We start from the raw sequence: 26,655 nt of genomic DNA on the forward strand, positions 1-26,655 counted from the left end.
GTTATCAAATGAGGCTCGTCAGCATTATCAACATGCATGTGCAGTGACCGCGTCAGATGTTCTGGTCAAACTTCTCGCTTAGACACCTGAGGAAACAAAGCATTAGCTGTTGCTAATCATATAAGGCTTACATTTTAACATTTGCACAAAAGAAACATCAAATCAAACATGGCAGGACGGTGGTCCAATAGTTGTGGAGACTTCGGACGTACTATATGTAAAAATCAGGTTGAGAGGAGAAACTGCACACAGCACTTCCCTGAGTGGGCATCGAACCCAGACTGCAGCGGTGAGAACTCCACATCCTAACCACTAGACCATCAGGGAGCTAAAGAGTGTTACATATTGCTGTTTCTAAAACAAGCTTGTTCTAGTTAAAGTATGCCATGCATCTGCTTCCTCATTTCATTTGCACAGATGTTATATGATTGTCATTGGCAATATGATGATATTTGCCCTTTGTTGACGGTAATATCTTAGCTAACAATGATACACTGACTCACTGTTATCAAATTTGACTCCACCAAGCTGTGTGTAATGATGCTTTATTTATTTGTTTGTTTATTTCAAAAGTTGTGATGATAACGCAAGTCATTCCTTTAGGAAAACTCACCCAAGCGAGAAAATAAAATAGCAGTCACAGTACTTGAATGCATTTATTGTTGTGTGGGCCGCCAGAAGAGGAGGTACTGCTGGCCCACCACCAAAGGGCGCCCTGCCTGAAGTGCGGGCTTCAGGCACGAGAGGGCGCTGCCGCCACGGACACAGCCGGGAGTGACAGCTGTCACTCATTCTTCATCATCGCACTCCATAAAACCCAGACGTCATCTCCACCTCATCGCCGAGATATTGTACTTCATCGGAGGTAATATCCTCAGCCATTTGTGTTTATCTATATCTGTATATTGTGAGTGTTTGCAGGAGTACCGGTCCCTCTTTCTGTGGAGGCTGAGTGAGTGCAGGACGGCACTCTTTTCCCCTGAGGAATCACTGCGGTACTCTGCAACATATTGAGTGAGAGGTGGAGGTGGCATTCCCACCGTTGTTGTTACTGGGTGTACACACACCCACACTTGACTGTCTTTGTTCTCACCAGCAGTACCAGATCCGACAGTCGGGGACGGTGATCACCTGGGAATTCGGGACTTGGCGGCTCCAGTATTCACCAGGTTCTGTGGCGGCGGAAATCGTGTGGTTCCGGCTCTTCTCAGGACAGACGTCTTCTATCCTCGAGCCTGCCCACACGTCACCTTTGTGGATTGACTGTAATTATATTCTGAGATTGTCTGTATTTCGTTGTGCACATTTCACAACATTAAATTGTTACTTTTTGGCTCATCTATTGGCCGTTCATTTGCGCCCCCTGTTGTGGGTCCGTGTCAATACACTTTCACAACATTTATCCTGTGTAGTAGTGAGTTACAACTGAATTCAAATGACATTTTTTTTTTTTCCTTAGAGTTCAAAGTTAAGCAGATCTGAATTTGATGTAACGGTACGATCTGTCTGAAATGTGACATGAACATGTTTGTTATTTTTGGTGTGGTGCGGTTCAAAAACATTTAACATTGACTTGACACAATGAGCGGAAGCTCGCTTGATGGGCGTTGTTGCGACGGTGTCTGAGACATAAATTAACATTGTGATCATTTGTTTACTTTTGGAAGTGAGGGTCAACATTGGGTTGTTTGTCCGTGTTGAACTGATGCGCGGCTTCAGAGGACGGAAGCAGACGACCAATCATGATGAGTCCTTGATAGTTAGCCACGCCCACCGTGTGATTATCAGCAGATGATTGGTAGACCACCCTTCGGACAAGTCCTGCATATGGTCCTTCACGCTCTCAGTGGCCCCGTCTGTTGCAGTTCAGCAAAGCAGAAGTGATGGCAATTTCGAAGGTTCATGAACCAATGAGCCACTGCAACACAACTGGCTGAAAATCGACACACTGCTTTGACGCGTTTGATACAGTTTGAAGGGTGACATCTGCTGGATTGCTTTGAGAATTACCTTGAGCGAGTGCCCTGACAAATGTTTGCATTAATTCATGACTGATGTGGTTTGTTCTCGAAAAATAAAAAAATGTCATATGTATTGTTGTGTCTCAAACTATATTTGGATAAAATGTGATGGGAAAAGTGAGAAAGACGTGCTTCTGCAACTGGTGCTTATGTTGCTGTAATTTGTAAATTAGAATAGAGGGGATAGGAGACTGTGATTGTGCAACGTTCAACAATTTTTATTCAAAAAAAGAATAATTTCAACAGTGCTGGACTTTAATCGGCTCCTCTTCTGCCTCACCACCTCTCCAGTTTTGTAGAAGACCCGCTCGCAAGGCACTGATGTTGCTGGCATCGACAAATGTTTTATTCCATTCTCTGTAAATTGGATAGACTGCGACTCATGTCGCCCAGTATTTGAGCGGGTCTTCTCCTCTGAAGGGAGGCATATGTTGGGTCAAACCTTTGGAGTAAAGCCCTGAAGGCTTTGCTGTCCACTATTTTGAACAGTTGTGCATCTTCCACAAGATAGTCCACCAGTGCCTCGTCCAAATCCGCTTGTCTGCCTTTAATGGAAATACAGTATGACATGCTGAGCTATTTTTGTTTATGAGTGTGTTTTAATCTTAGATAAAGAATAAAATACAGGTTGCATGGCCTGATTCCTGCTTCAGGAGCAGCAGGAGCAGCAACAGAAGCAGCAGCCATTGATGTCTCGGGATGTTTGGACCTCAGGTGTCGCAGCATTGAAGACGTATTGTTACTGTACCTCAACTCTTGAGCACAAATCAAGCACTTGACCTTTTTGGGGCTTATTAGATCAAAGTGCTCCCAAGCAACTGATCATGCTCTTTTTGGAACTGGCTCCTCCATGTCCCTTCCTCACCACTACTCACTCTCACACACACTCACCTTTCTCACACCTTTCACTTCAACAAAATTACAGTCACTCAACTCAGTCTCTGATCTACCTATAATATATAGTCTAACCTATAACCTATGTAGATGTACTGTGTGAATAACTGTTGTATATGAATGGATGCCTGCTGTGTATAGTGTGTGTCTGTCTATGTTAGATCCTATGTGTATGTAGCTAACTATACTAAATCACGTGGTAATTGGCAATAACAGTGTCGCTAGTAATCTCCTCCTCTCAAAAACCCACAGTTTGAGCTGCGATTCAGATCTCATTTAAATACTTGGCGGGTCGTATTGAAACGCTCAGATTATTCAAATTTTCCGTGAAGCTCGACACGTGGTGTGACGTAACGAGGCCTCGCTCACAGTGGTCACGTGATGGGGGCGTGCTTGAAACACTGCTCACTGACACTTCTGGTTCAAAAAGCTCGATGCTGTGTCGAGCAGACTGACTCGAGCTTAATTAACATCAATCAATCAATCAATCAACTTTTTTCTTATATAGCGCCAAATCACAACAAACAGTTGCCCCAAGGTGCTTTATATTGCAAGGCAAGGCCATACAATAACCATGAAAAACCCCAACGGTCAAAACGACCCCCTATGAGCAAGCACTTGGCCACAGTGGGAAGGAAAAACTCTCTTTTAACAGGAAGAAACCTCCAGCAGAACCAGGCTCAGGGAGGGGCAGTCTTCTGCTGAGACTGGTTGGGGCTGAGGGAAAGAACCAGGAAAAAGACATGCTGTGGAGGGGAGCAGAGATCAGTCACTAATGATTAAATGCAGAGTGATGCATACGGAGCAAAAAGAGAAAGAAACAGTGCATCATGGGAACCCCCCCACAGTCTACGTCTAAAGCAACATAACCAAGGGATGGTCCAGGGTCACCCGATCCAGCCCTAACTATAAGCCTTAGCGAAAAGGAAAGTTTTAAGCCTAATCTTAAAAGTAGAGAGGGTATCTGTCTCCCTGATCTGAATTGGGAGCTGGTTCCACAGGAGAGGAGCCTGAAAGCTGAAGGCTCTGCCTCCCATTCTACTCTTACAAACCCTAGGAACCACAAGTAAGCCCGCAGTCTGAGAGCGAAGCGCTCTAATGGGGTAATATGGTACTACGAGGTCCCTAAGATAAGATGGGACCTGATTATTCAAAACCTTATAAGTAAGAAGAAGAATTTTAAATTTATTCTAGAATTAACAGGAAGCCAATGAAGAGAGGCCAACACGGGTGAGATATGCTCTCTCCTGCTAGTCCCCGTCAGTACTCTAGCTGCAGCATTCTGAACCAACTGAAGGCTTTTTAGGGAACTTTTAGGACAACCTGATAATAATGAATTACAATAGTCCAGCCTAGAGGAAATAAATGCATGAATTAGTTTTTCAGCATCACTCTGAGACAAGACCTTTCTGATTTTAGAAATATTGCGTAAATGCAAAAAGGCAGTCCTACATATTTGTTTAACATCACTACAAAGCAGCCTGTTTTGTGATTGGTCGGGCACAAAGAGTCCTCCGCCGCTTGGAGGGCATATAAAACAGACTCTGTGCCACTCAGCCAGTACTTTTTCTTTGTGCTTTAACAGCGGACGATTAGAGTGAAATCATGAGCGGAAGAGGCAAAACAGGCCCAAAGCCAGAGCCAAGGCGAAGACTCGCTCTTCTCGTGCTGGATTGCAGTTTCCAGTTGGCTCACTCATTTTGTAATCACCCTCAAGCACCTCACCCTCATTTTGTAAAAGTATCTGCTACAAATTTCCCATATCGTATTCTTATCTTTAATTTTTATTATTATTCATAACTGTCCCTCATAAACTTGCTTGTCATATCAGAGTTCATGATTTTGTCATAAATCACATTACATTGTCAAGAGCAATATCGACGAAAGTTAGACTGTCCTATTTGTCACAGCTGTTGATGTTTGTCATCTTGTGATACTAAGGGATCTATCAAATTACAAGGACCTGTGCAATTAATGTATCCAGTAGCCACTATCATGGCCTCCTATACAAGCACAGGTTCACATTTGGACACACTGGTATCACAGTGTAAACACAACATAGATCAGAAAAAGGGAGTTGTTAGATAATATCTGTGCTAATTCTTTATTTTATGTTAGCTATCAAGTATTTGTCTCTGTTATTTGTTTGGAAGTTCTGAGAAATATAAGCAAAGTTTTACTTCCATCATATGTCCAAATTTCAGACACAGGGAGAGCTCCCCCTGTTGGTAAGAGCCAGTAACATTGGAAATGTGAGACTAAACCACACCCATTGTTCACGCCCACATTGTATAAAAGTGTTGTACAAGCTACTTTGTGTGCATTCACAGTTCAAAAGAATTCCAATTTATAATCAAGACTAGAAGCACTCAGAGAATGCAAACCTCCGCCAAGGCCATGGGGTCACTGACGCCATAACATCTACACGCCGTGGAATCAATCAATCAATTCAATCAATTTTATTTATATAGCGCCAAATCACAACAAACAGTTGCCCCAAGGCGCTTTATATTGTAAGGCAAGGCCATACAATAATTAGTTAAAAGAGACAGGGAAGGACCCTGTACGGCTTCGGTGGTTAAACCGCTTCAGTGTCTTTAATGACAACACAAAGGCTCTTTTAAGAGCCGCCCACTGTCCTATGAAAGAGTTCATCTCCTTTGATTGTATGGTAACACAATTATCACAGCAGATTTGAGTGCAAATGATAATTTAATGTTTTCAATGAACTTCTCCTATATCTTATTGCTCCAGTCATTCTGGTTTATTTATTGATAACTAAATTCTGCATACCACAAAAGTATGATAGAGCTCGATTGTTGCCTTGCAGGCTTTCATGCCATAAAATGTTTCGTTTCCAAACGTCCGTAGCGTTTACTGTGTGCGTCAATGTTAATCGACCCTCATTGTTCTGTTGATATTTGTCATCTCGTGTTACTAAGGGATCTATCAAATTCCAGGGACCTGTGCAATAAATGTATCCAGTAGGTTGCAATGTTTCTGTGTAGGCTCTCTGTTGTCCAGGTGGTTTCCATAGTAGAGAAGCTTGAATCTTCGACTGGACTGGGTTGCTTGAGCACAGGTTCTCATTTGGATACACTGGTATCACAATGTAAACAACACAACATCGATCAGAAAAAGGGAGTGAATTTAGTGCTGTTTAGTATTCACTGATGTCCTTTTCTTAGTGTTTCTGCATTTGTATAGTATTGTTCTTAATAATTTACATTTTTCTATTTTTTTGTCTTTTATTCTTTGGTTGGAAAGGCGTGGCACGTGTGTGTGTTGAGATGAGGAACTGGTGTACGAATGAAGTCTTGTGCATAATGACAAATCCAAAAACTTTTTTATTAAATGTCATTTTATTGCAGGGAAGGACCCTGTATGGCTCTCGTGATTAAGCCGCTTCAGTGTCTCTAATGACAACACAAAGGCTCTTTTAAGAGCCGCCCACTGTCCTATGAAAGAGCTCATCTCCTTTGATTGTATGGTTACTAAATCATCACAGCACAATTGAATGCAATTTGTTCATTTAATGTTTTAGTTATTTAAGTTTTTAAACATTAAACGAGCTCCTCCACCCCTTTCGACTCTATTATCGACAAACGAGAGCCCACATATACCACAAGAGTATGACAGAGCTCATTTGTTGCCTTGCAGGCTTTAATTGTAAAGTGTTAGATCATGCCGTAAAATGTTTCGTTTACAAACGTCCTCACAGTAACGTGCCGTAACTGCAACCTGTGGAAAGTAGCGTTTTCTGTGTCCGTGTGCGTCAATGTTAACTGACCCTCATCCTTCTGCAGCGACTGTGGTTTGGACAAAAGCTTCTCATGAAAACCAGCGCCACAGCAATGTTTCCGCCCCTAACGCCGTCCACCAATCATACACGGGGAGTCCCACAGTTGAATTTGCATGCAGTGTCTTTAAATGAGCCGTTGTTTCTGTCGAAACCTCATTCGTTTGTCACTCGGGACCATGCCGGAACCATCGAAGTCAGCGCCCAAAAAAGGCGCCAAGAAAGCGGTGACTAAGACCGCCGGTAAAGGAGGCAAGAAGAGAAAGAGGAGCAGGAAGGAGAGTTACGCCATCTACGTGTACAAAGTGCTTAAACAGGTCCATCCCGACACGGGCATTTCTTCCAAGGCCATGAGCATCATGAACTCGTTCGTCAACGACATCTTTGAGCGCATTGCTGCCGAGGCGTCCCGTCTGGCTCACTACAACAAGCGCTCCACCATCACATCCAGGGAGATTCAGACCGCCGTGCGCCTCCTGTTGCCCGGTGAACTGGCCAAGCACGCCGTGTCCGAGGGCACCAAGGCTGTGACCAAGTACACCAGCTCCAAGTGAACTGATGTGCGCCTTCACCATCAAACCAACGGCTCTTTTAAGAGCCACACACGTCTGCAAGAGTGCAAAGTTTGTATAAGTTGTGTACAAACAGTTTTGTCTTTAGTATGTTTGTCATTTTATACGTCATGCTGGATAGCAATACAAATTCAGACGTGTTCAAATTTCTACCAACTGTGTAGTGTGATGTCCACAGAATTGGCACATACTGATAAATGAATTGCAAAAGGAAGTTGGTGCATAAAGTGAAAATAGGGCAACAACATAACTGCAAGTGGCTTTAATAAAAATAGCAACATACGGAGAGTGTAATAAACAGTGAAGCAGTATTGCAATGTATGGCATGAAGAAATGTGGTTATGCAGTGGGTTTCAGACCGGTAACTGGACGATTCATAGATTTACTGAATGAAGTCGAGTCATACTTCTGAGAGATCACACCCGTGTTATAACTTATATCTATTGTTATGTTTTACATAGAAATATAATGTATTCATTAGCCAGTATTTTGTTCATATAAAAATTTTTAATAGCCTAATCATATATTGTCTCTTAAAATTACCAAAATAGTTGACTTTACTGCCACTATCTGCTTCTCTATCATATATTGGTGTTTGTATATATGTATAATGTGTGTGTTTGCAAAATACCTACAGTCTAGGCTCTATCAGAATATCCTATTACTGTTAATGGCAATATGAATATTAAAATATGACAAACCATTTGTCCTGTATCATAGCTACATGTAAGACTTTTGCAGAAAAAAACGTGAATATCAGTTTAGTATTATGATGGATTAAATGCACTGCACCTGTCAAACACTGAGTGGAGCGGGTCGGATGACCCAGATGACCGATCTAAGATGGCGGCCTCACGACTCGTCAGCACCAATAGCCAGCAGCCATACTACTGATAGATCACACCTGTGTTAAAAGAATTGGCACTTTTTAAAAAGACAGCTGCACCAGACATAAAAATCATTATGGAGCTGGAGCTAACGCTATGGAATATCCCTGCATCACCTGCCATAAACCAGTCCACAATCATCACCCGTGACAGTGCTGTGTTTTAATAAATAATGACTGTTTTTTTTTCTTCATATGTCTATGAGTACTATTTTTTGTCTGTGAATGGTCCTTAATATATAAAACAAATGTGCACATGCGTGCACACCAAGACAACAAAATTCAGTTTAAACATATGTCATATTTCTCTCCTCCCTCTTGCTTGTGTGCTAATTGCCACTGAAATAGACTGTCACATAATTATTGCAGCCAATCAAGCTATAAACATAAGTAAGGATGTGGAATGATGTAATTTGGACACCTGAAAGCAGTAATCATAGAAATTTATTGAGGGCACACCTCAAATGTAGCCAGCGACAGACTGTCCAAAGCTAGTGTTGATTGAGTAGACACTTTCAATGACATGGCAGATGAGAAATACCTGCTTTTGCATATATTTCGCTGTTATTTTGTGTGTGGGTGGGGGGCGGGGTGGGTTACTGACTAATTAGTAATGATGAGTAATACATGTGTGCTGCTTTATGTTTTGGTCTGAGAAATATCAGAATGAGCTTTACTGATGACATGAGTCTTATCAAAACATTTAACACATTAAACACTGACAGCCACTTGAATTTTCAATAGGCGGCCAAGTACGGGTCAATTGAAGAATTACACAGGGGTTAAAATATAAAAATGCTCCAATGATATTGAAAACTATACCACATTATTTGTCTGATGATAAAGATTCCAAAACAGTATAGTTTGGACTATCTATGACTGAATGTTTTGGAGTTATGGGGTAAAAAAAAACATAAGAATGGTGACAAAGGTCAATTTCAGTTTGTACAGGGGTCAAAAGTTAAAGTTGCTCCAATTTTAGTAAAAAATGGTGCAATTTGTTGATTGAGCTACATGGATTAATAAATGGAATAGTTTTGACTGTGCTGAATGCTTGCTCTCAAAGTTAAGGTCAAATAATGTTGATGTCCATTGAATTCTATGACATGTGACATATGTTACCCTGTAACATGATAACTAAGCATGATACATGGTGCAAACTATTCCTTTTTGAAATCCTATTAACTCAAACAATAATTTGCATCACCTCTGAACAAAATTGGAGTAATTCTAACTGTTGACCCCTGTACAAATTGAAACTGAACTTTGTCACCATTCTTGTTGTGTTTAACCCAAAACTCTATAGAATTCAGTCATAGATAGTCCAAACTTTTCTTTACCTTTTTGGACAAATAATGTGGTATAATTTTCAGTATGACTGGAGCATTTTTATATTTTGACTCCTATGTAATTCTTCAATTGACCCCTACATGGCCGCATATTAAAAATTCAAGTGGCCCGTCGGTTTTTTCGAGAGTAATATCTAAGGTGTACTTCTGTCAAATTTGATGCTTCTATCACAGTTGGAAGGATTCCTCTGCAAATATTCTATTACCTGCTGCGCTACATTGGAAAAGCCAAACTTCACTGATTTTGCTGGTTTTCTTCCATGTCATTTACATAAGGCACATTGGTCATTTTCATGTCTAAGCATTCTTATTCCTCTATTATGTCTGTATCATGTAAACACACAAGCACTGTAGACACTCAACATATCACTGAGGTCACTTTATTTTAAAAACATGGACACATTTACCCTGATAAAACTGCCAACTGTAGGAGATACGAACGTTATGACTGACAACACGTGCTGATCGTTTTGGCTGTCAACGATATGTTTATCACAATTAAAATATGCATTTTGGCACAATAACAACTGACTAAAATATGACATGTGAGCATCGTTAAAGTAAATCAGCCTCTGACAAGAGTGTGTTTGCAGAAAGCAAAAACGCGTCAATTTCTGTCAGATTTATGTGTAAAATATCAGTACACTGACTCTTACACAGCTAACAAGGATGTAGTGTTCGGGTCTAAGTGGTTTCAGTGGGCTTTTGCTGCTTTTTGAAGCATTTAAGAGAGAAAAAGCACAGAGCAGTGCCTCCCGCGGCAGTCGTTTGGAGAAGAAAGCAGCCAAGAGTCCCAAGAAGGCCACAAAAAAACCCGCTGCAGCCAAGAAAGCTCCAGCAAAGAAGGCCGTCAAACCCAAAACTAAGAAGGCAGCGCCCAAGAAAAAGTGAGCTGTCAATCATGTCCTACAAAAGGCTCTTTTAAGAGCCACCCACATTACTGAAAGAGTGTTAACTGTGTAATTTGAGCCACATCATAAACCCGGAGTAGCAAAATTAATGTACAAAAACTGTCCGATTACACAAAATCTACTCTCCAGCTCAGCGCCATCTTTAAGCTTGTTTTTTGACAAGTCACTGTCCACAACAAAACCATAAACACTGATGTTGTTACTCTTTGAAATATATCTAAAGACGGCTTCCACATATTATCAACACTTAAAATGATTACAGATATGTGTAAAATAAGTCAAAGTGCATTTATGGAATACAGCAAAGTATTTTGAAAATTATTAGCCAGAAATATTTTGAGTCATTCCATGAGAATGGTTAGAATTGGACTTCAATATTTTCATTTATTACCAAGTTCTATTATTTGTATCTATATCCCGCAGTATTAAGGACATATTTGACCTCACAAAAATATTTTCCCATCTCAGGCATTAGTTTGATTATTATTCAGTCGTCATTTCAAAATGTGGTCTCTGTTCTTCTTTAACCCTGTTATGTACACTATGGAAGCTATCTGAATATGGTCATTAATGTATTTTTAAAGAAATTATTATTTTTTTCTGTTCTTTTATGTTTTTTGTTGCAATATCTTTAGATACTGCGTGTGTGCATACACATGGCAAGACAAAGATGTACAACAATCCAGAGAATCACATGTGAAGTGCTTTCGGGCAGCTTTGGTGTCATTTGGTGTAATATAAACAGTTAATTTAATGTCTCTTTTTTGTTTCTTTGAACCACTCAGTCATCTGCTCTTCAGCATTCCTTCACCATGTAAGAAGAGGTTTCATTGTTTTTATCCCCCCTTTATTTTTGGTATTTTGTGTTTTGTGTTTTGCCCTGTGACAGATTGGCGTTCTGTCCAGCGTGTAAACCGCCTTGCGCTCTATGACCACTGAGATGGGCTCCAGACCCCCACAACCCTTGACTGGACTCAGCGTTGAAGATGTGTGTGTGTGTGTGTGTGTGTGTGTGTGTGTGTGTGTGTGTGTGTGTGTGTGTGTGTGTGTGTGTGTGTGTGTGTATTTTGCGTTTTTAAAGACAGTTAAGTAGAAATGTTATTACACATTACAGTGACAAAGAGCAGATACACTGACACAAAGTGCTTCAAATCCATGAATGGCAGCAGCTCAAACACCACAGACAAAGTAGCCAGAAGCGCATTTTACACAGTGGAAGTGCCGATTCATGCGTGGCGCAACCTGGTTAGGGTTAGTGATGGAACTGCATTGGCATAAAGTCCTACAAATCTAACTTATACTTCCTCATTTTGTAAAAGTAGTAAGTCCCTTCGGCTGCTCCCTTGTTTGCACTCGGGGTCGCCACAGCAAATCGGAGGTGGATCTGCATGTTGAATTGGCACTTTTTACAACGGATGCCCTTCCTGACGCAACTCCACATTACATGGAGAAATGTGACAGGGGTGGGATTTGAACAGGAAACCTTCCGCACCAAAACCAAGTGCACTAACCACTTGGCTACCACCCCTCAAATTTTCCAGATTTTATTCTTATCTTTATTGATTATTATTATTCATAACTGTCCCTCATAAATATACTTATCATATCAGAGTTCATGATTTTGTCATAAATCACATTTTTTTGTCAAGAGCAATATCAGCAAAAGTTAGACTGTCCTATTTGTCACAGCTGTTGATGTTTGTCATCTTGTGTTACTAAAGCCAGGTTCACACGGCAGGATAATTACGCCGATATCTGACCCGATCTTCCCCTTCCGACAATCTTAAGGATGCCCTGACAATTGTGATGATGCTAAAGATAATCTTATCAGATATTCCTACCGGAATATATCGGAAGTTACAGATAACCGATAACAGCGCACATTCTCTACACATTCTCTCTTTACAACATTCATTTGATGTTGTAAAACATACTTTACACTGTGTGAGATGATTCTTCATGCAGGAATTTTTTGGACCAAGTTTCAGGTTAATCGTGCTTCCTGCATCGTGTAGTGTTCATGGAGTATCAAGCTGCAGTCAACATCTGACGACCACCTCCTGATCGCCGATCGTATGGTCGAATGAGAATCAAACCTTGATATATTATTGTGGTCTGCCGTCGTGAGGGTTTCCTGCTGCTGAAAGCTACAAGCAGCATCCAACCGTTCGCACTGTGCCTGTGCAAATACTGCAGAGCTGTCTTGTAATAATGTTATTATTATTATTATTATTATTATTATGCAGTTGTTTTGTTTTTAAACTTCATTTGTAAAAAAAAAAAAAAAAAGCCATTTGCAAAGCAAAAATTTGATTTGACAATCATCTTTCTTTCTTTCTTTCTTTAATATTTATTTCATTCATTTAAAAGAAAAAAACAGAAAAAAAAACAGAAATAAAGCATCACAATCTACTGGTTCCCAGACACCGCCATGAACACTACTGGCCAGTAGATGCTAGATGGCAGTAGAGGCTTTCAAAACAAATTCTAGATCATCCCTGTCTGTTCACATTTAAAATGCGTGGAATTAGTGCTGTTTAGCATTCAGTGATGTCCTTGTCTTGAAGTGTCACTGTATTTGTATAGTAATGCTTTAAATTTTTCTTTTCTTTTTTTTTTTGCATTTATTTTTTGGTCGGAAAGGCATGGCACATGTGCGTGTTCAGATGAGGAACTGGGGTATTAGTGCACGAATGAAGCCTTGTGCATAATGACAAATCAAAGACTGCGCAGTCCTGATATTGTTTTTATTACATATCATTTAATTGGCATCATTCCTGGAGCAGTGGTGCCAAGCAGTAAAAATCTCATTGAACAGAGAAACTGTGCACAGCACTTTGCTGACCCGGAAATGAACCTAGGCCACGGTGGTGAGAATGCTGAATCCAAACCACTCGGCCATGAGGTAGCTGCAAAGTGTTACATATTGCTGTTTCTAAAACAAGCCCACTGTCACAGACCTAACGGTCCTCTCCTAAAAACTGGTCCATCCTGCTTCCACTGCACATACGTCAATTTGGAGCTGCTTGCTAAAATAGAGTCTCTTCATCCAAAGCGATCAAATGGATTAATGGGATTATTAAGTATATCAGATGACAAGGTAAAACTTCATCAATCATTCTGAAGTCAATTTTAAGAAGAAAGAAGGCTGTTTTATACAGACACAAGGCGATACTCCGTGATGCTTTGAAATGACCGATGTGGACTAGTGAACGCATCAGCTAGCAGCTCGTGTCGCCGCAGCGCTCTGATCACTTCCTTCATTTTTTATGATAAAATAATGCTGATTCTATGTGGAAATGATTGTTGTACAAAAGCTTCAAATGTCCAAATGTTCAAATGTGTTGGGGGACATAAATATAATTCATTTGAGCATCTGATTCTCCGTTATGCCCATGATGCTAAGTACTGTCAAGGTCATACAACTGGAAATCAGCTATGTTATATTGTCACTGTCTATAGGCCTTCTGGCCCATAATTCTGATTTTTTAGATGAATTTGGCGCATTCATCTCTAGTCTTTCAACTAGTGTAGACAACATTTTGATTATTGATGACTTTAACATTCATATAAATAAGCCCTCTGATCCCCTTGGTAAATCATTTACGGAAATCATGGATGCACTAGGATTTCAGCAGTTCATTCATGGTTCAACACATATCAGTGGTAATACTCTGGATTTGGTTCTTGCACGTGGCCTTGCTGTCACAAATATCGACATCCTGCTTCTTGCATCAGCGGTCTCTGACCACTCGCTTATTAGGTTTACAATTACGCTGCCGCATTTAGTGGAGCAACAACCTTGCCTATCATTGCGGCGACAAATTAAACCTTCAACTTTGACTGAACTCGAAGCGAGACTACCAGAAATCTTAACTTCAAGCTTGATGAATTTCAGTCGGTAGACAGTCTTGCGGATAGCCTGAATTTAGTGCTAAAAACCACACTTGATAAGATTGCGCCTCCGCTATTAAGGCCATGCCTTCCCAAGGCACAGACACCTTGGTTTAACAGTTATTTGCGTGACCTTAGGCAGAAGGCTAGAGAGTTGGAACGGAAATGGCGTAGTTCCAAACTAGAGGTGTTCCACCTTGCGTGGTGTGAAGCTATTTTAGATTATAAGCATGCTTTATTGGCTACGAAGCAGACCTATTACTCTGAATTGATAAACAAAAACAAGCATAACTCAAAGTTTTTGTTTGATACGGTGGCATTTCTTATTCATGGACAGCCACCTGTTGGCCATTCTCCTTTTTCAGCACAGGACTTTCTGGACTATTTCGAAAAGAAAATAGAAGATATTAGGTTGAGCACATCTCAGCATACTTTGGTCCAGTCATTGTATCCAGCTACTGAGCTGGGGACTACTACTGAGGTGCTACCTAGATTCACGGAATTTAACAGTATCTCACAAGGTGTGCTGACGAAACTCGTGATGTCTACTAGAAGCACAACCTGTTTATTTGATCCTATACCAACAAAATTGTTTAAGGATCTTTGGTCCATTCTTGGGCCGACTGTGCTGGAAATTGTTAACCTTTCTTTAAACTCTGGATCTGTTCCAAATTGTTTTAAATCTGCCGTGGTTAAACCACTACTCAAGAAATCTAATCTTGATCCTGGTGTATTGAAAAATTATAGGCCAATATCAAATCTATCATTCTGCTCTAAAATTCTGGAACAGGTGCTTTCACGGCAGCTTGTGGACTATCTTACTGAGAATGACCTTTTTGAGCCACTGCAGTCTGCTTTTAGAAGACATCACTCCACAGAAACAGCACTTATTAAAGTAGTTAATGATCTTCTGCGAGCAATGGACTCGGATACTACTACAGTATTGGTGTTTTTGGATCTCAGTGCTGCGTTTGACACAGGTGATCATCATATTCTACTTGATAGGCTAGAAAACTGTTTCGGGATTACTGGAACTGCTCTTGTGTGGCTGATGTCTTATTTGTCTGGTCGTTCCCACTGTGTTTTGTGCAACGACACTACCTCTGACTTTAAGGGCATGAAGTTCGGGGTTCCACGGGGATCCATTCTGAGTCCCCTGCTTTTTCCCTGTATATGGCACCCCTTGGGAACATTTTGCGGTGTTTTGGGGTTGCTTTTCATTGCTATGCTGATGATACTCAGTTGTATATGCCGATAGCTGCTGGAAATCCTGTCCACATAAAATCTTTACAGGACTGTCTCGCAGCAGTGAGAAGTTGGATGTCTAGCAACTTTCTACTTTTGAACTCTGATAAGACTGAAATGATGGTTCTTGGTCCAGCAAGACATTGGCATCAATTTTATCAGCTGGCGCTTAGCCTAGGTTCATGTGTTATACATCATACTGACAAAGTGAGGAACCTTGGGGTAATTTTTGATCCTATGTTGTCCTTTGACCTCCACATTAGGGACAGTGGGCCTCATGTATCAATGTTGCGCACTTGTGGTGTAAATTTATGGCGTAAACTTGAAATACACCAAAGTCGCTGTGACATGTATCAAGCAGTGCGCACCTGCCCATTTCTGGCGTACGCCTGACGTGATCTTGATAAATGTGGCGGGTGGAACGATCGTAATTATAATAAACACGCCCATAAATATTCAGACTCCGCTTCAGACACACCCTCATTTTACAACATGGAAGCCAGGAAGATGGCAAAGAAAAAGAACTCCACCAATCACGACGCGTGCCAATAGAGCGTCAAAAGCGGCCGTCACAATAAAGTGTTACAGTGGTCCCGCATTAATCGCTGGAGTTATGTTCTAAAAAATAGCCCGAAATACGCGAAACCGCAACGTAGTCAGCATTATTTTTTACAATTATTATAGACGTTTCAAAGCTGTAAAACCCCTCACTACACAGTTTATACACTTTCTCAATCAGGCATGAACCTTTTCTCACTTTTCTCTCGTGTGTAAACACTCTCAAAGTTCAAACCTTAGTAGGAAAATAATACTAAACTGTTTCAGACCCAAACATTTGTTTGAGAAATAAAAATAGAAAGTTTTCCTATAAATAATTATGACGGCATTTAGAACTAACAAATTAATTTTAACGATCAACGAACGAGGTCGGACACATAAATTATTAATAGTGACTGACCAGTATTTCACAGATCGCGCCTCTGCATCCTGACGCGACACCTTTTTCCACTCACACCTGGCTGCAGGTGTCTGTTTCCAAGTGACAAACACAGTTATGAGTAGTTGTTGGCGCTCTTTTCTCTTCTGGGTGACAAGATTCTTATAAACAGATACGCAGAACTGTCAGGTTTTAGCCCTGGACCTGCCCCGAATCTGGTTTTGTCCCCCAGTCTGTGTCTGTTTCCCTCTCTTTGTCCTTCTGTCTAACCCTGAATGTTTATTTTCTGTTTCTTCCACTTTGGTCTTGGTTTTATGATCTGTTACACTTCAGCCACGTTAAGTTCTGTTCTAGTTTAGTCTCTGCTTTTTATTTAGTCATACTGTGTTATCACATTAAGTTTTGAGGATTATCTGTTACATTTCATCCACTTATTGAGTTCTGTTATAGTTTAGTCTTCATCCTTTACTTTCTGGTTATTCAGTCACTGTCTTGAGCACATTTGTAAATCATGGTTTTCTGTACCCTCCTGCTACATGTTGAGTTCTCATCTAGTTTAGATCCAGCCTTTAATTTTCTGTTCTGTTTCTGCCTTTGTTTATTCCGTTACCACATTTGTATTCTAGGTATCATTATTTCCTAATTGTTTAACATTTGTTCTGTCACTGTCATATTCCTCTTTTTCCTGCTTTTGTCTGACACGCCCACCTGTCACTCCACTCGTCTCACTCAGCCACGCCTTCTTTCCTGCACCTGCATCTCATCACGCCCTGATTATCCTCTGCTTTTAAACCCCTTGTCTTCAACAGCTCACTGTTAGTTCGTTGTGCATTCTGCCTCGTTCCAAGCCACCTGTATCCTGTCATAGTCTGTGTTTTTAACGTTCTCGACCTCTGCTTGTCCTTGACCACGTTTCTGCCTGAGCCTGTTAACCTGCTTCTCTGTGCCTGAACCCTGCTTGTTTTTTGATTATGTTTTTGCCTCCTCTGATACACCTGTTTGCTCGTGCTGGAACTCCGCTTGTCACTGACCACGCCGCCGCCTCAACACTGTCTGTACTGCCGCCTGCCTGCTTGTGACCCTGTGTATCGACCTGAGCCTGTTTTTTGGATAAAGCCTTTTCCTTAACCCACATCTGAGTCATGCATTTGTGTCCATCCGCCCGCTGTGCCTCGCCACCTCAGTCCCTGACAAGAACACAGAACACTGTAAAAAAAAAAGGCATGCAAAATTGGACTAAATACTCAGAGACTCCGAGGCCACGACAGGTGAACGGCGTTATAGCGAGGGACCACTGTATTCTCTTTTCACATGTCAATAATTCTTGACATGTGGATATTTGCTCGCTCAATTAATAAGACACGCCTAATCTGTCAGATGTCTTTATTTTTTAAATGTATTTCTGTATTTATTTTATTGTGACAACTGAATGGAGACGACAAAACCTGGTTGCAGCACGGGTGAATTAAGGGAATGATGAAACTACAGTTGTTATTATCAATTTCATTGTCTAAAACGATCACACCACATAAAGTTAAGATCAGCGCTGCTCTGGCTCCAGGCTCGAAGTCTGGAGAAAAAGGCGAGCAGCGCTGTCTTTGCAGTCAGCGCTGTAGCCACGGATCGTGCTCCATAACAATCCTGCAAAGGCGAGATTTGTATTGATTATTATGTAGTATAATCAGGAAAGTGTTATTTATGTAACATATGCATTGATTTGTATAATGGCACTGTTTATCATGTTGATCATCTTCATTTTTATGTGGATTCCAGCGCTGGTTCATTTTAGTGTATAATTTACGCCACCTCTCGACCTGGTGTATATTTTCAGCGCAGCGTACGCCAACGACCACATTGATAAATGCCAAGTAGCGCAGCCGTTTTGGCGTACACCCCATATACGCTCAAATATCACCGTACGCAACGTTGATACATGAGGCCCATTACGAGGACTGCTTTCTTTCATTTAAGAAATATAGCAAAGATTCGTCCCATCCTGTCTATGGCTGATGCTGAGATTCTGATTCATGTGTTTGTCTCTTCTAGATTGGACTATTGTAATGCTTTGTTTTCTGGTTTACCACAGTCCACCATCAGGGGTCTTCAGCTGGTTCAAAATGCTGCTGCCAGACTTCTGACGCAAAGCAGAAGGTTTGATCATATTACGCCGGTTCTGGAATCCCTTCACTGGCTTCCGGTCTCCTTGAGATCGGATTTTAAAGGAGACCTGCACTGAAATAAAGAAATAGCTGATATGTATTTATAAGACCCTTGTGAATGCAGTAAAGTAAATCTGTAAGCCCAAATTTGTAATTCAGCGGAGAAATATTCGTTTAAAAATGACAAATTTGCAGCTAACATTTAGCCCTCTGTGAAAACAGTTTGTACATCCGGATCATTTCCATGACGTCAGGGACAAGACGACGCGCTCCCGCCTTCAGTCCGATCCCGCATTGAAATTGATTTTATCTCTTAGTAATGTTACTGTTATACACATCCTGGTTTCAACATCCAAAAGTAAGCTGCAATGAATGTCAGATACAGCTCTGCTTGCTCAGATCCGGGGATCAGATCAGCGGCGGCATCGACAGTGAGCGACATTATTCCCAGACGCCTCGCTCTCACTGCCCCCGATACGCTTACCAAGTGCATGCGCTTGTTAAAAGCCGCTGCGGCACTCACACCCCCCGTGTCTGCTGTGCAGCCAGCACCACCTCTCTGTCTACTGAATGGAGTTGCAGCCAACCTGGCACAAGTCCAGAGACTACGCTCGCCCTTTTAATGCAGTGCGCGCGGTGACACCTGTTGCTCGCAAGGACAGACTTCTTGCTGCAAAATCCGCAGCACCGCACGTCTCGGTAATCGGAGCCGCAGAGCTCCGTGGCCGCTGAGAGAGGTTTATATATTTTTAATGACTTGAATTCTTTGCGGGTCTCGCCTCCGTAGCCCGCGACGGTACACCGGAGGTGAAAGACAGTAGATTTTCAATGCGACACCACTCAGTCAAACGGGCGTATGAAAAAGTTCACAAAAATAATTTTCAAGCACAAATAAAAGAAATGTGTACTCACCAAGTGTACCGCAAGACAATATGAAGTTTTAAAAAGTAGATCCTTCCGTATAAGACAAGAAAAAGGTGCAGATGCAAACTGACATAAATCCACAAATTACAGTTGGCGCGCGCAATGCATGCTGGGAGAGGGTCTTGTCCCTGACGTCTCGGCAGCGTCCATGATGAGAGGGACAATTTGCGGAGGGCTAAATGTTAGCTGTAAAGTTGTCATTTTCAAATGAAGATTTCTCCGTTGAATGACAGATCTGGGCTTGCAGATTTACTTTACTACTCGTACATTCAGAAGGATCTTTTGTGTAAATATGTCACTTTTTGGTCCAAAGATCTGACTGCATTTATTTCAATGCAGGTCTACTTTAAGGTATTACTATTGGCCTATAAATTGTTCACGGACTGGTGCCCCCCTATCTGGCCGGCCTGGTTGAGTCTTATGTGCCGGCAAGGGCTCTGTGTTCACAGGGTGCAGGACTATTGTGTGTCCCGAGGGTGAAAAAAAGGTCAGCAGGTTACAGAGCTTTTTATCACCGCGCTCCAGCTCTGTGGAATGATCTGCCTGCACAAATACGACAGTCGGACTCTGTGGAGACTTTTAAAGCCAGGTTGAAGACACATCTCTTCTCCCTGTTTTATCATTAGTATTTTATTGTGTGTCTTTTTTTATACATTTTATTTATTTTACTTCTTTTAATTTTTTATGGTTAAATTTTTTATTGTATTTTAATCTTATTTCATTTTATTCTGCTTTTAAATGCTTGTGAAGCACCTTGAGGCGATTACTCGTGATTTGGCGCTATATAAATTAATAAATGATTATTATTATTATATTGCACTTCAGGCAGGGCGCCCTCTGGTGGTGGGCCAGCAGTACCTCCTCTTCAGCGGCCCACATAACAGACTCACTGTTATCAAATCGGACTCCACCAAGCTGTGTGCAATGATGCTTTATTTATTTATTTGTTTATTTCAAAAGTTGTGATGATAATGGCAGTTGTTCCTTTTGGAAAACTCACCCAAGCAAGAAAAAGAATTAACAGTCACAGTAATTGAATGTATTTATCCTGTGTAGTATTGCGTTATAACTGGCTTCAAATGAGAATTAGTTTTTTTGAAGAGTTCAAAGTTAAGCAGAACTGAATTTCATGAAACGGGGTGATGTGTCCGACATGTGACATGAACATGTTGTCTGCTATTTTTTACAATTATGCTCCAACCACCTGATGGTAACTGCATAAACTCACATTTCATAATTATTATCAGGAGTTGGGGGCTTTCATTTGTTTAGTCATGTCTGGAAGGTTTGTTTTGTTTGTGTGTGTGTGTGTGTGTGTGTGTGTGTGTGTGTGTGTGTGTGTGTGTGTGTGTGTGTGTGTGTGTGTGTGTGTGTGTGTGTGTGTGTGTGTGTGTGTGTGTTGGGGAGGTGGTGGAAGTGGGCTGGTGCTTTAAAACCTGTTATGAGCTGGACGGACATGGACGGACAAGAAGAGCAGTCCCCATCATCTAATGTAAGTACAAACAACTTTTGTTGTCCTAACTTAAGATAAGACTCAACTCGCTTGATTATGTTCCTTCTTGACGAATTGCGATAAAGATCAAGATGAAGTTAGATAAAGATAAAGTTGATTCATCAAGAAGGAACACAATCAAGCGAGTCGACCTGTTACATCTTAGTGTATTTGTGTCCAAACATAAATAGCACTGGGTTGTCTGTTGGATAAACCTTAGGTTTGTTGGACCTCAATTCATGTTTGTTCTTGTTCAGCACCGTGGACAGCGACAATCACACAAAGCCTGGTGCATAGAGATATATTGACTGATGCCAAAATAGTTCATCTTCTGCTTTCACAGACCTGCCAATATGAACCTCTTGCAGAACACCGAAAGTAAGTTTTTCAGGCTTCTTTCTCTTTCAGGGGGGAGTGGGGGTGTGCACACTCTGGACAGCAGATGCTGCATTAGACAATAACACAAGTTTCAGACTGTATGTCCTCCCTGATCCAACTGCACCTTTCACACAGATTGAGCACTGCAACCTTGTGGTTTCAAAGAAAGTACACCAGCCACTTGGCCACCTCATGAGCTTGAAAAACTCCAGTACAACTGAACTACATGTTCTTCCTGATTGTGATTTTTTTATTATTATTATTGTTTTGGTATAGTGATTAAAAGGTCCATTTTAGGAAACATAGACAGCCTGGAGATGCGAGGTGTTACTACAGATCCATGAAAAACTTGAGTCATGAGGAAGACCTGAACCTGCAACTGACAGATGCCTGACCTCACCAGCGAGGACATGTGTGTTTTGTCAGTTGAAAAGTGAAAACTAATATGTTCCTTACAGTCCTCCAAAATGATAAAAATCAGGACGAACAACTATTGTTTTCCATAATGAGGAGAATAACGCATGAAGTGTCTTGGGGCAGGTTTGGTGTCATTTGGTGTAATATAAACACTTTATTTAAAGTCTTTTTTTTGTTTCTTTGAGCCACTCAGTTATCTGCTCTCCAGGATTGCTTCACTATGTAAGAAGAGGTATCATTGTTTTTATCTCTTTTTAATTTGGAATTTTGTGTTTTTAAAGAGAGTTAAGTAGAAATCAGACAATGACTGATTCCATAACTCATAAAGAGGGAGAAGGCAAAGAAGCAATGACAGAAACACAGCAAATAATGCTTCGTCATTCATATGTTTGTCCAGCAAGTGGCACATAAGCTCCAAAGAACCATCACCAACCAGTCGTGGCCAAAGAAGAAAATAGCCACGCCCCTGTCTTCACTTACGTCCTCAGATCGGTTTTAAAGGACATGGACATCTGAACATCACCGTCAGTTGTGTGTTAATTGAACGCTGGTGACAATGAGTGAGAGGGGCAAAGCGGCACCGTAAAGTTCTTCGTTATAACATCCAGGGAATTACCAAACCTGCTGTCTGGCTCGCCGCGGCGGCGTCAAGCAGATTTCCGGTCTTATCTACGAGGAGACTCGTGGTGTGTTAAAGGTGTTCCTGGAGAAAGTGATCCGTGATGCTGTCACATACACTGAACACGCCAAGAGGAAGACGGTGACCGCCATGGATGTGGTGTACGCTCTGAAGAGGCACGGAAGGATCCTGTACGGCTTTGGTGGTTAAACCGCTTCAATGTCTCTAATGACAACACAAAGGCTCTTTTAAGAGCCGCCCACTGTCCTATCAAATCAAATCAATTTTATTTATATAGCGCCAAGTTTGAAAAGCAGGAAATTAGAGGTCATCCATGTCTTTATGTCTGTAAGACAATCCTGCAGTTTAGCTAATTGGTGTGTCCTCTGGCTTCATGGATAGATAAAGCTGGGTATCATCTGCGTAACAATGAAAATTTAAGCAATGCTGTCTAATAATACTGCCTAAGGGAAGCATGTATAAAGTGAATAAAATTAGTCCTAGCACAGAACCTTGTGGAACTCCATAATTAACCTTAGTCTGTGAAGAAGATTCCCCATTTACATGAACAAATTGTAATCTATTACATAAATATGATTCAAACCACTGCAGCGCAGTGCCTTTAATACCTATGGCATGCTCTAATCTCTGTAATAAAATTTTATGGTCAACAGTATCAAAAGCAGCACTGAGGTCTAACAGAACAAGCACAGAGATGAGTCCACTGTCTGAGGCCATAAGAAGATCATTTGTAACCTTCACTAATGCTGTTTCTGTACTATGATGAATTCTAAACCCTGACTGAAACTCTTCAAATAGACCATTCCTCTGCAGATGATCAGTTAGCTGTTTTACAACTACCCTTTCAAGAATTTTGAGAGAAAAGGAAGGTTGGAGATTGGCCTATAATTAGCTCAGATAGCTGGGTAAAGTGATGGCTTTTAAGTAATGGTTTAATTACTGCCACCTTAAAAGCCTGTGGTACATAGCCAACTAATAAAGATAGATTGATCATATTTAAGATCAAAGCATTAATTAATGGTAGGTCTTCCTTGAGCAGCCTGGTAGCGATGGGGTCTAATAGACATGTTGATGGTTTGGAGGAAGTAACTAATGAAAATAACTCAGACAGAACAATCGGAGAGAAAGAGTCTAACCAAATACCGGCATCACTGAAAGCAGCCAAAGAGAACGATATGTCTTTGGGATGGTTATGAGTAATTTTTTCTCTAATAGTTAAAATTTTATTAGCAAAGAAAGTCATGAAGTCATTACTAGTTAAAGTTAAAGGAATACTCGGCTCAATAGAGCTCTGACTCTTTGTCAGCCTGGCTACAGTGCTGAAAAGAAACCTGGGGTTGTTCTTATTTTCTTCAATTAGTGATGAGTAGTAAGATGTCCTAGCTTTACGGAGGGCTTTTTTATAGAGCAACAGACTCTTTTTCCTGGCTAAGTGAAGATCTTCTAAATTAGTGAGACGCCATTTCCTCTCCAAATTACGGGTTATCTGCTTTAAGCTGCGAGTTTGTGAGTTATACCACGGAGTCAGGCACTTCTGATTTAAGGCTCTCTTTTTCAGAGGAGCTACAGCATCCAAAGTTGTCCTCAATGAGGATATAAAACTATTGACGAGATAATCTATCTCACTCACAGAGTTTAGGTAGCTACTCTGCCCTGTGTTGGTATATGGCATTGGAGAACATAAAGAAGGAATCATATCCTTAATCCTAGTTACAGCGCTTTCTGAAAGACTTCTACTGTAATGAAACTTATTCCCCACTGCTGGATAGTCCATCAGAGTAAATGTAAATGTTATTAAGAAATGATCAGACAGAAGGGGGTTTTCAGGGAATACTGTTAAGTCTTCAATTTCCATACCATAAGTCAGAACAAGATCTAAGGTATGATTAAAGTGGTGGGTGGACTCATTTACATTTTAAGCAAAGCCAATCGAGTCTAACAATAGATTAAATGCAGTGTTGAGGCTGTCATTCTCAGAATCTGTGTGGATGTTAAAATCGCCCACTATAATTATCTTATCTGAGCTAAGCACTAAGTCAGACAAAAGGTCCGAAAATTCACAGAGAAACTCTCAGTAACGACCAGGTGGACGATAGATAACAACAAATAAAACTGGTTTTTGGGACTTTCAATTTGGATGTACAAGACTAAGAGTCAAGCTTTCAAATGAATTAAAGCTCTGTCTGGGTTTTTGATTAATTGATAAGCTGGAGTGGAAGATTGCTGCTAATCTTCCACCTCGGCCCGTGCTAAGAGCGTTCTGGCAGTTAGTGTGACTCGGGGGTGTTGACTCATTTAAACTAACATAGTTATCCTGCTGTAACCAGGTTTCTGTAAGGCAGAATAAATCAATATGTTGATCAATTATTATATCATTTACTAACAGGGACTTAGAAGAGAGAGATCTAATGTTTAATAGACCACATTTAACTGTTTTAGTCTGTGGTGCAGTTGAAGGTGCTATATTATTTTTTCTTTTTGAATTTTTATGCTTTAATAGATTTTTACTGGTTATTGGTGGAATCACTCTAACCCAGGACCTCAGGTGGGAGTCCAACATTACTTCTGTTGTCAAGACGGCCCAGCAGAGGATGTACTTCCTGCGGCAGTTGAAGAAATACTGAATACTGCTGAATCACCTCTAAATTATTTACACATTATTCACTTTGTGTGTTTTTAGGAATCCGCTAGCTTAGCGCAGCTACTAGCTCTTAGCCGGTTTAGCATGGCGACTTCTCTTGTCTCTCCTGCACTTTTCTGCTCTGGGTGTGAAATGTTTAGTTATTCCTCGGCCTCCTTTAGCAGTAATGGTACTTGTAATAAGTGTAGCTTATTCGTAGCTTTGGAGGCCAGGCTGGGCGAATTGGAGACTCGGCTCCGCACCGTGGAAAATTCTACAGCTAGCCAGGCCCCTGTAGTCGGTGCGGACAAAGGTAGCTTAGCCGCCGTTAGTTTCCCTCTGGCAGATCCCGAGCAGCCGGGAAAGCAGGCCGACTGGGTGACTGTGAGGAGGAAGTGTAGTTCTAAACAGAAGCCCCGTGTACACCGCCAACCCATTCACATTTCTAACCGTTTTTCCCCACTCGACGACACACCCGCCGAGGATCAAACTCTGGTTATTGGCAACTCTGTTTTGAGAAATGTGAAGTTAGCGACACCAGCAACCATAGTCAATTGTCTTCCGGGGGCCAGAGCAGGCAACACTGAAGGAAATTTGAAACTGCTGGCTAAGGCTAAGCGTAAATTTGGTAAGATTGTAATTCACGTCGGCAGTAATGACACCCGGTTACGCCAATCGGAGGTCACTAAAATTAACATTGAATTGGTGTGTAACTTTGCAAAAACAATGTCGGACTCTGTAGTTTTCTCTGGGCCCCTCCCCAATCGGACCGGGAGTGACATGTTTTGAATTGCTGGCTGTCTGAGTGGTGTACAAAAAATGAGGTGGGCTTCATAGATAATTGGCAAAGCTTCTGGGGAAAACCTGGTCTTGTTAGGAGAGACGGCATCCATCCCACTTTGGATGGAGCAGCTCTCATTTCTAGAAATCTGGCCAATTTTCTTAAATCCTCCAAACCGTGACTATCCAGGGTTGGGACCAGGAAGCAGAGTTGTAGTCTTACACACCTCTCTGCAGCTTCTCTCCCCCTGCCATCCCCTCATTACCCCATCCCCGTAGAGACGGTGCCTGCTCCCAGACCACCAATAACCAGTAAAAATCTATTTAAGCATAAAAATTCAAAAAGAAAAAATAATATAGCACCTTCAACTGCACCACAGACTAAAACAGTTAAACGTGGTCTATTAAACATTAGGTCTCTCTCTTCCAAGTCCCTGTTAGTAAATGATATAATAATTGATCAACATATTGATTTATTCTGCCTTACAGAAACCTGGTTACAGCAGGATGAATATGTTAGTTTAAATGAGTCAACACCCCCGAGTCACACTAACTGCCAGAATGCTCGTAGCATGGGCCAAGGCAGAGGATTAGCAGCAATCTTCCATTCCAGCTTATTAATTAATCAAAAACCCAGACAGAGCTTTAAATCATTTGAAAGCTTGACTCTTAGTCTTGTCCATCCAAATTGGAAGTCCCAAAAACCAGTTTTATTTGTTATTATCTATCGTCCACCT

At 41.2% G+C, this 26,655-nt stretch overlaps 1 protein-coding gene across 1 annotated transcript; it reads left to right on the forward strand.

Annotated features, from left to right (window-relative positions):
• Positions 1-6,872: 6,872 nt before the first annotated feature.
• LOC117529025 (histone H2B-like) lies at positions 6,873-7,330 on the forward strand. Its single transcript, XM_034191716.1, has one exon. The coding sequence runs from the start codon at positions 6,894-6,896 to the stop codon at positions 7,266-7,268; it is 375 nt and encodes a 124-aa protein (XP_034047607.1). The 5' UTR covers positions 6,873-6,893; the 3' UTR covers positions 7,269-7,330.
• Positions 7,331-26,655: the final 19,325 nt, after the last annotated feature.

This window comes from Thalassophryne amazonica, chromosome 17 (assembly GCF_902500255.1).
Source record: "Thalassophryne amazonica chromosome 17, fThaAma1.1, whole genome shotgun sequence".
NCBI classification, from domain to species: domain Eukaryota; kingdom Metazoa; phylum Chordata; class Actinopteri; order Batrachoidiformes; family Batrachoididae; genus Thalassophryne; species Thalassophryne amazonica.

Excerpts from the sequence above, each read along its gene's own strand:
- LOC117529025 (XM_034191716.1), top strand. The coding sequence starts at position 6,894 with ATGCCGGAACCATCGAAGTCAGCGCCCAAAAAAGGCGCCAAGAAAGCG.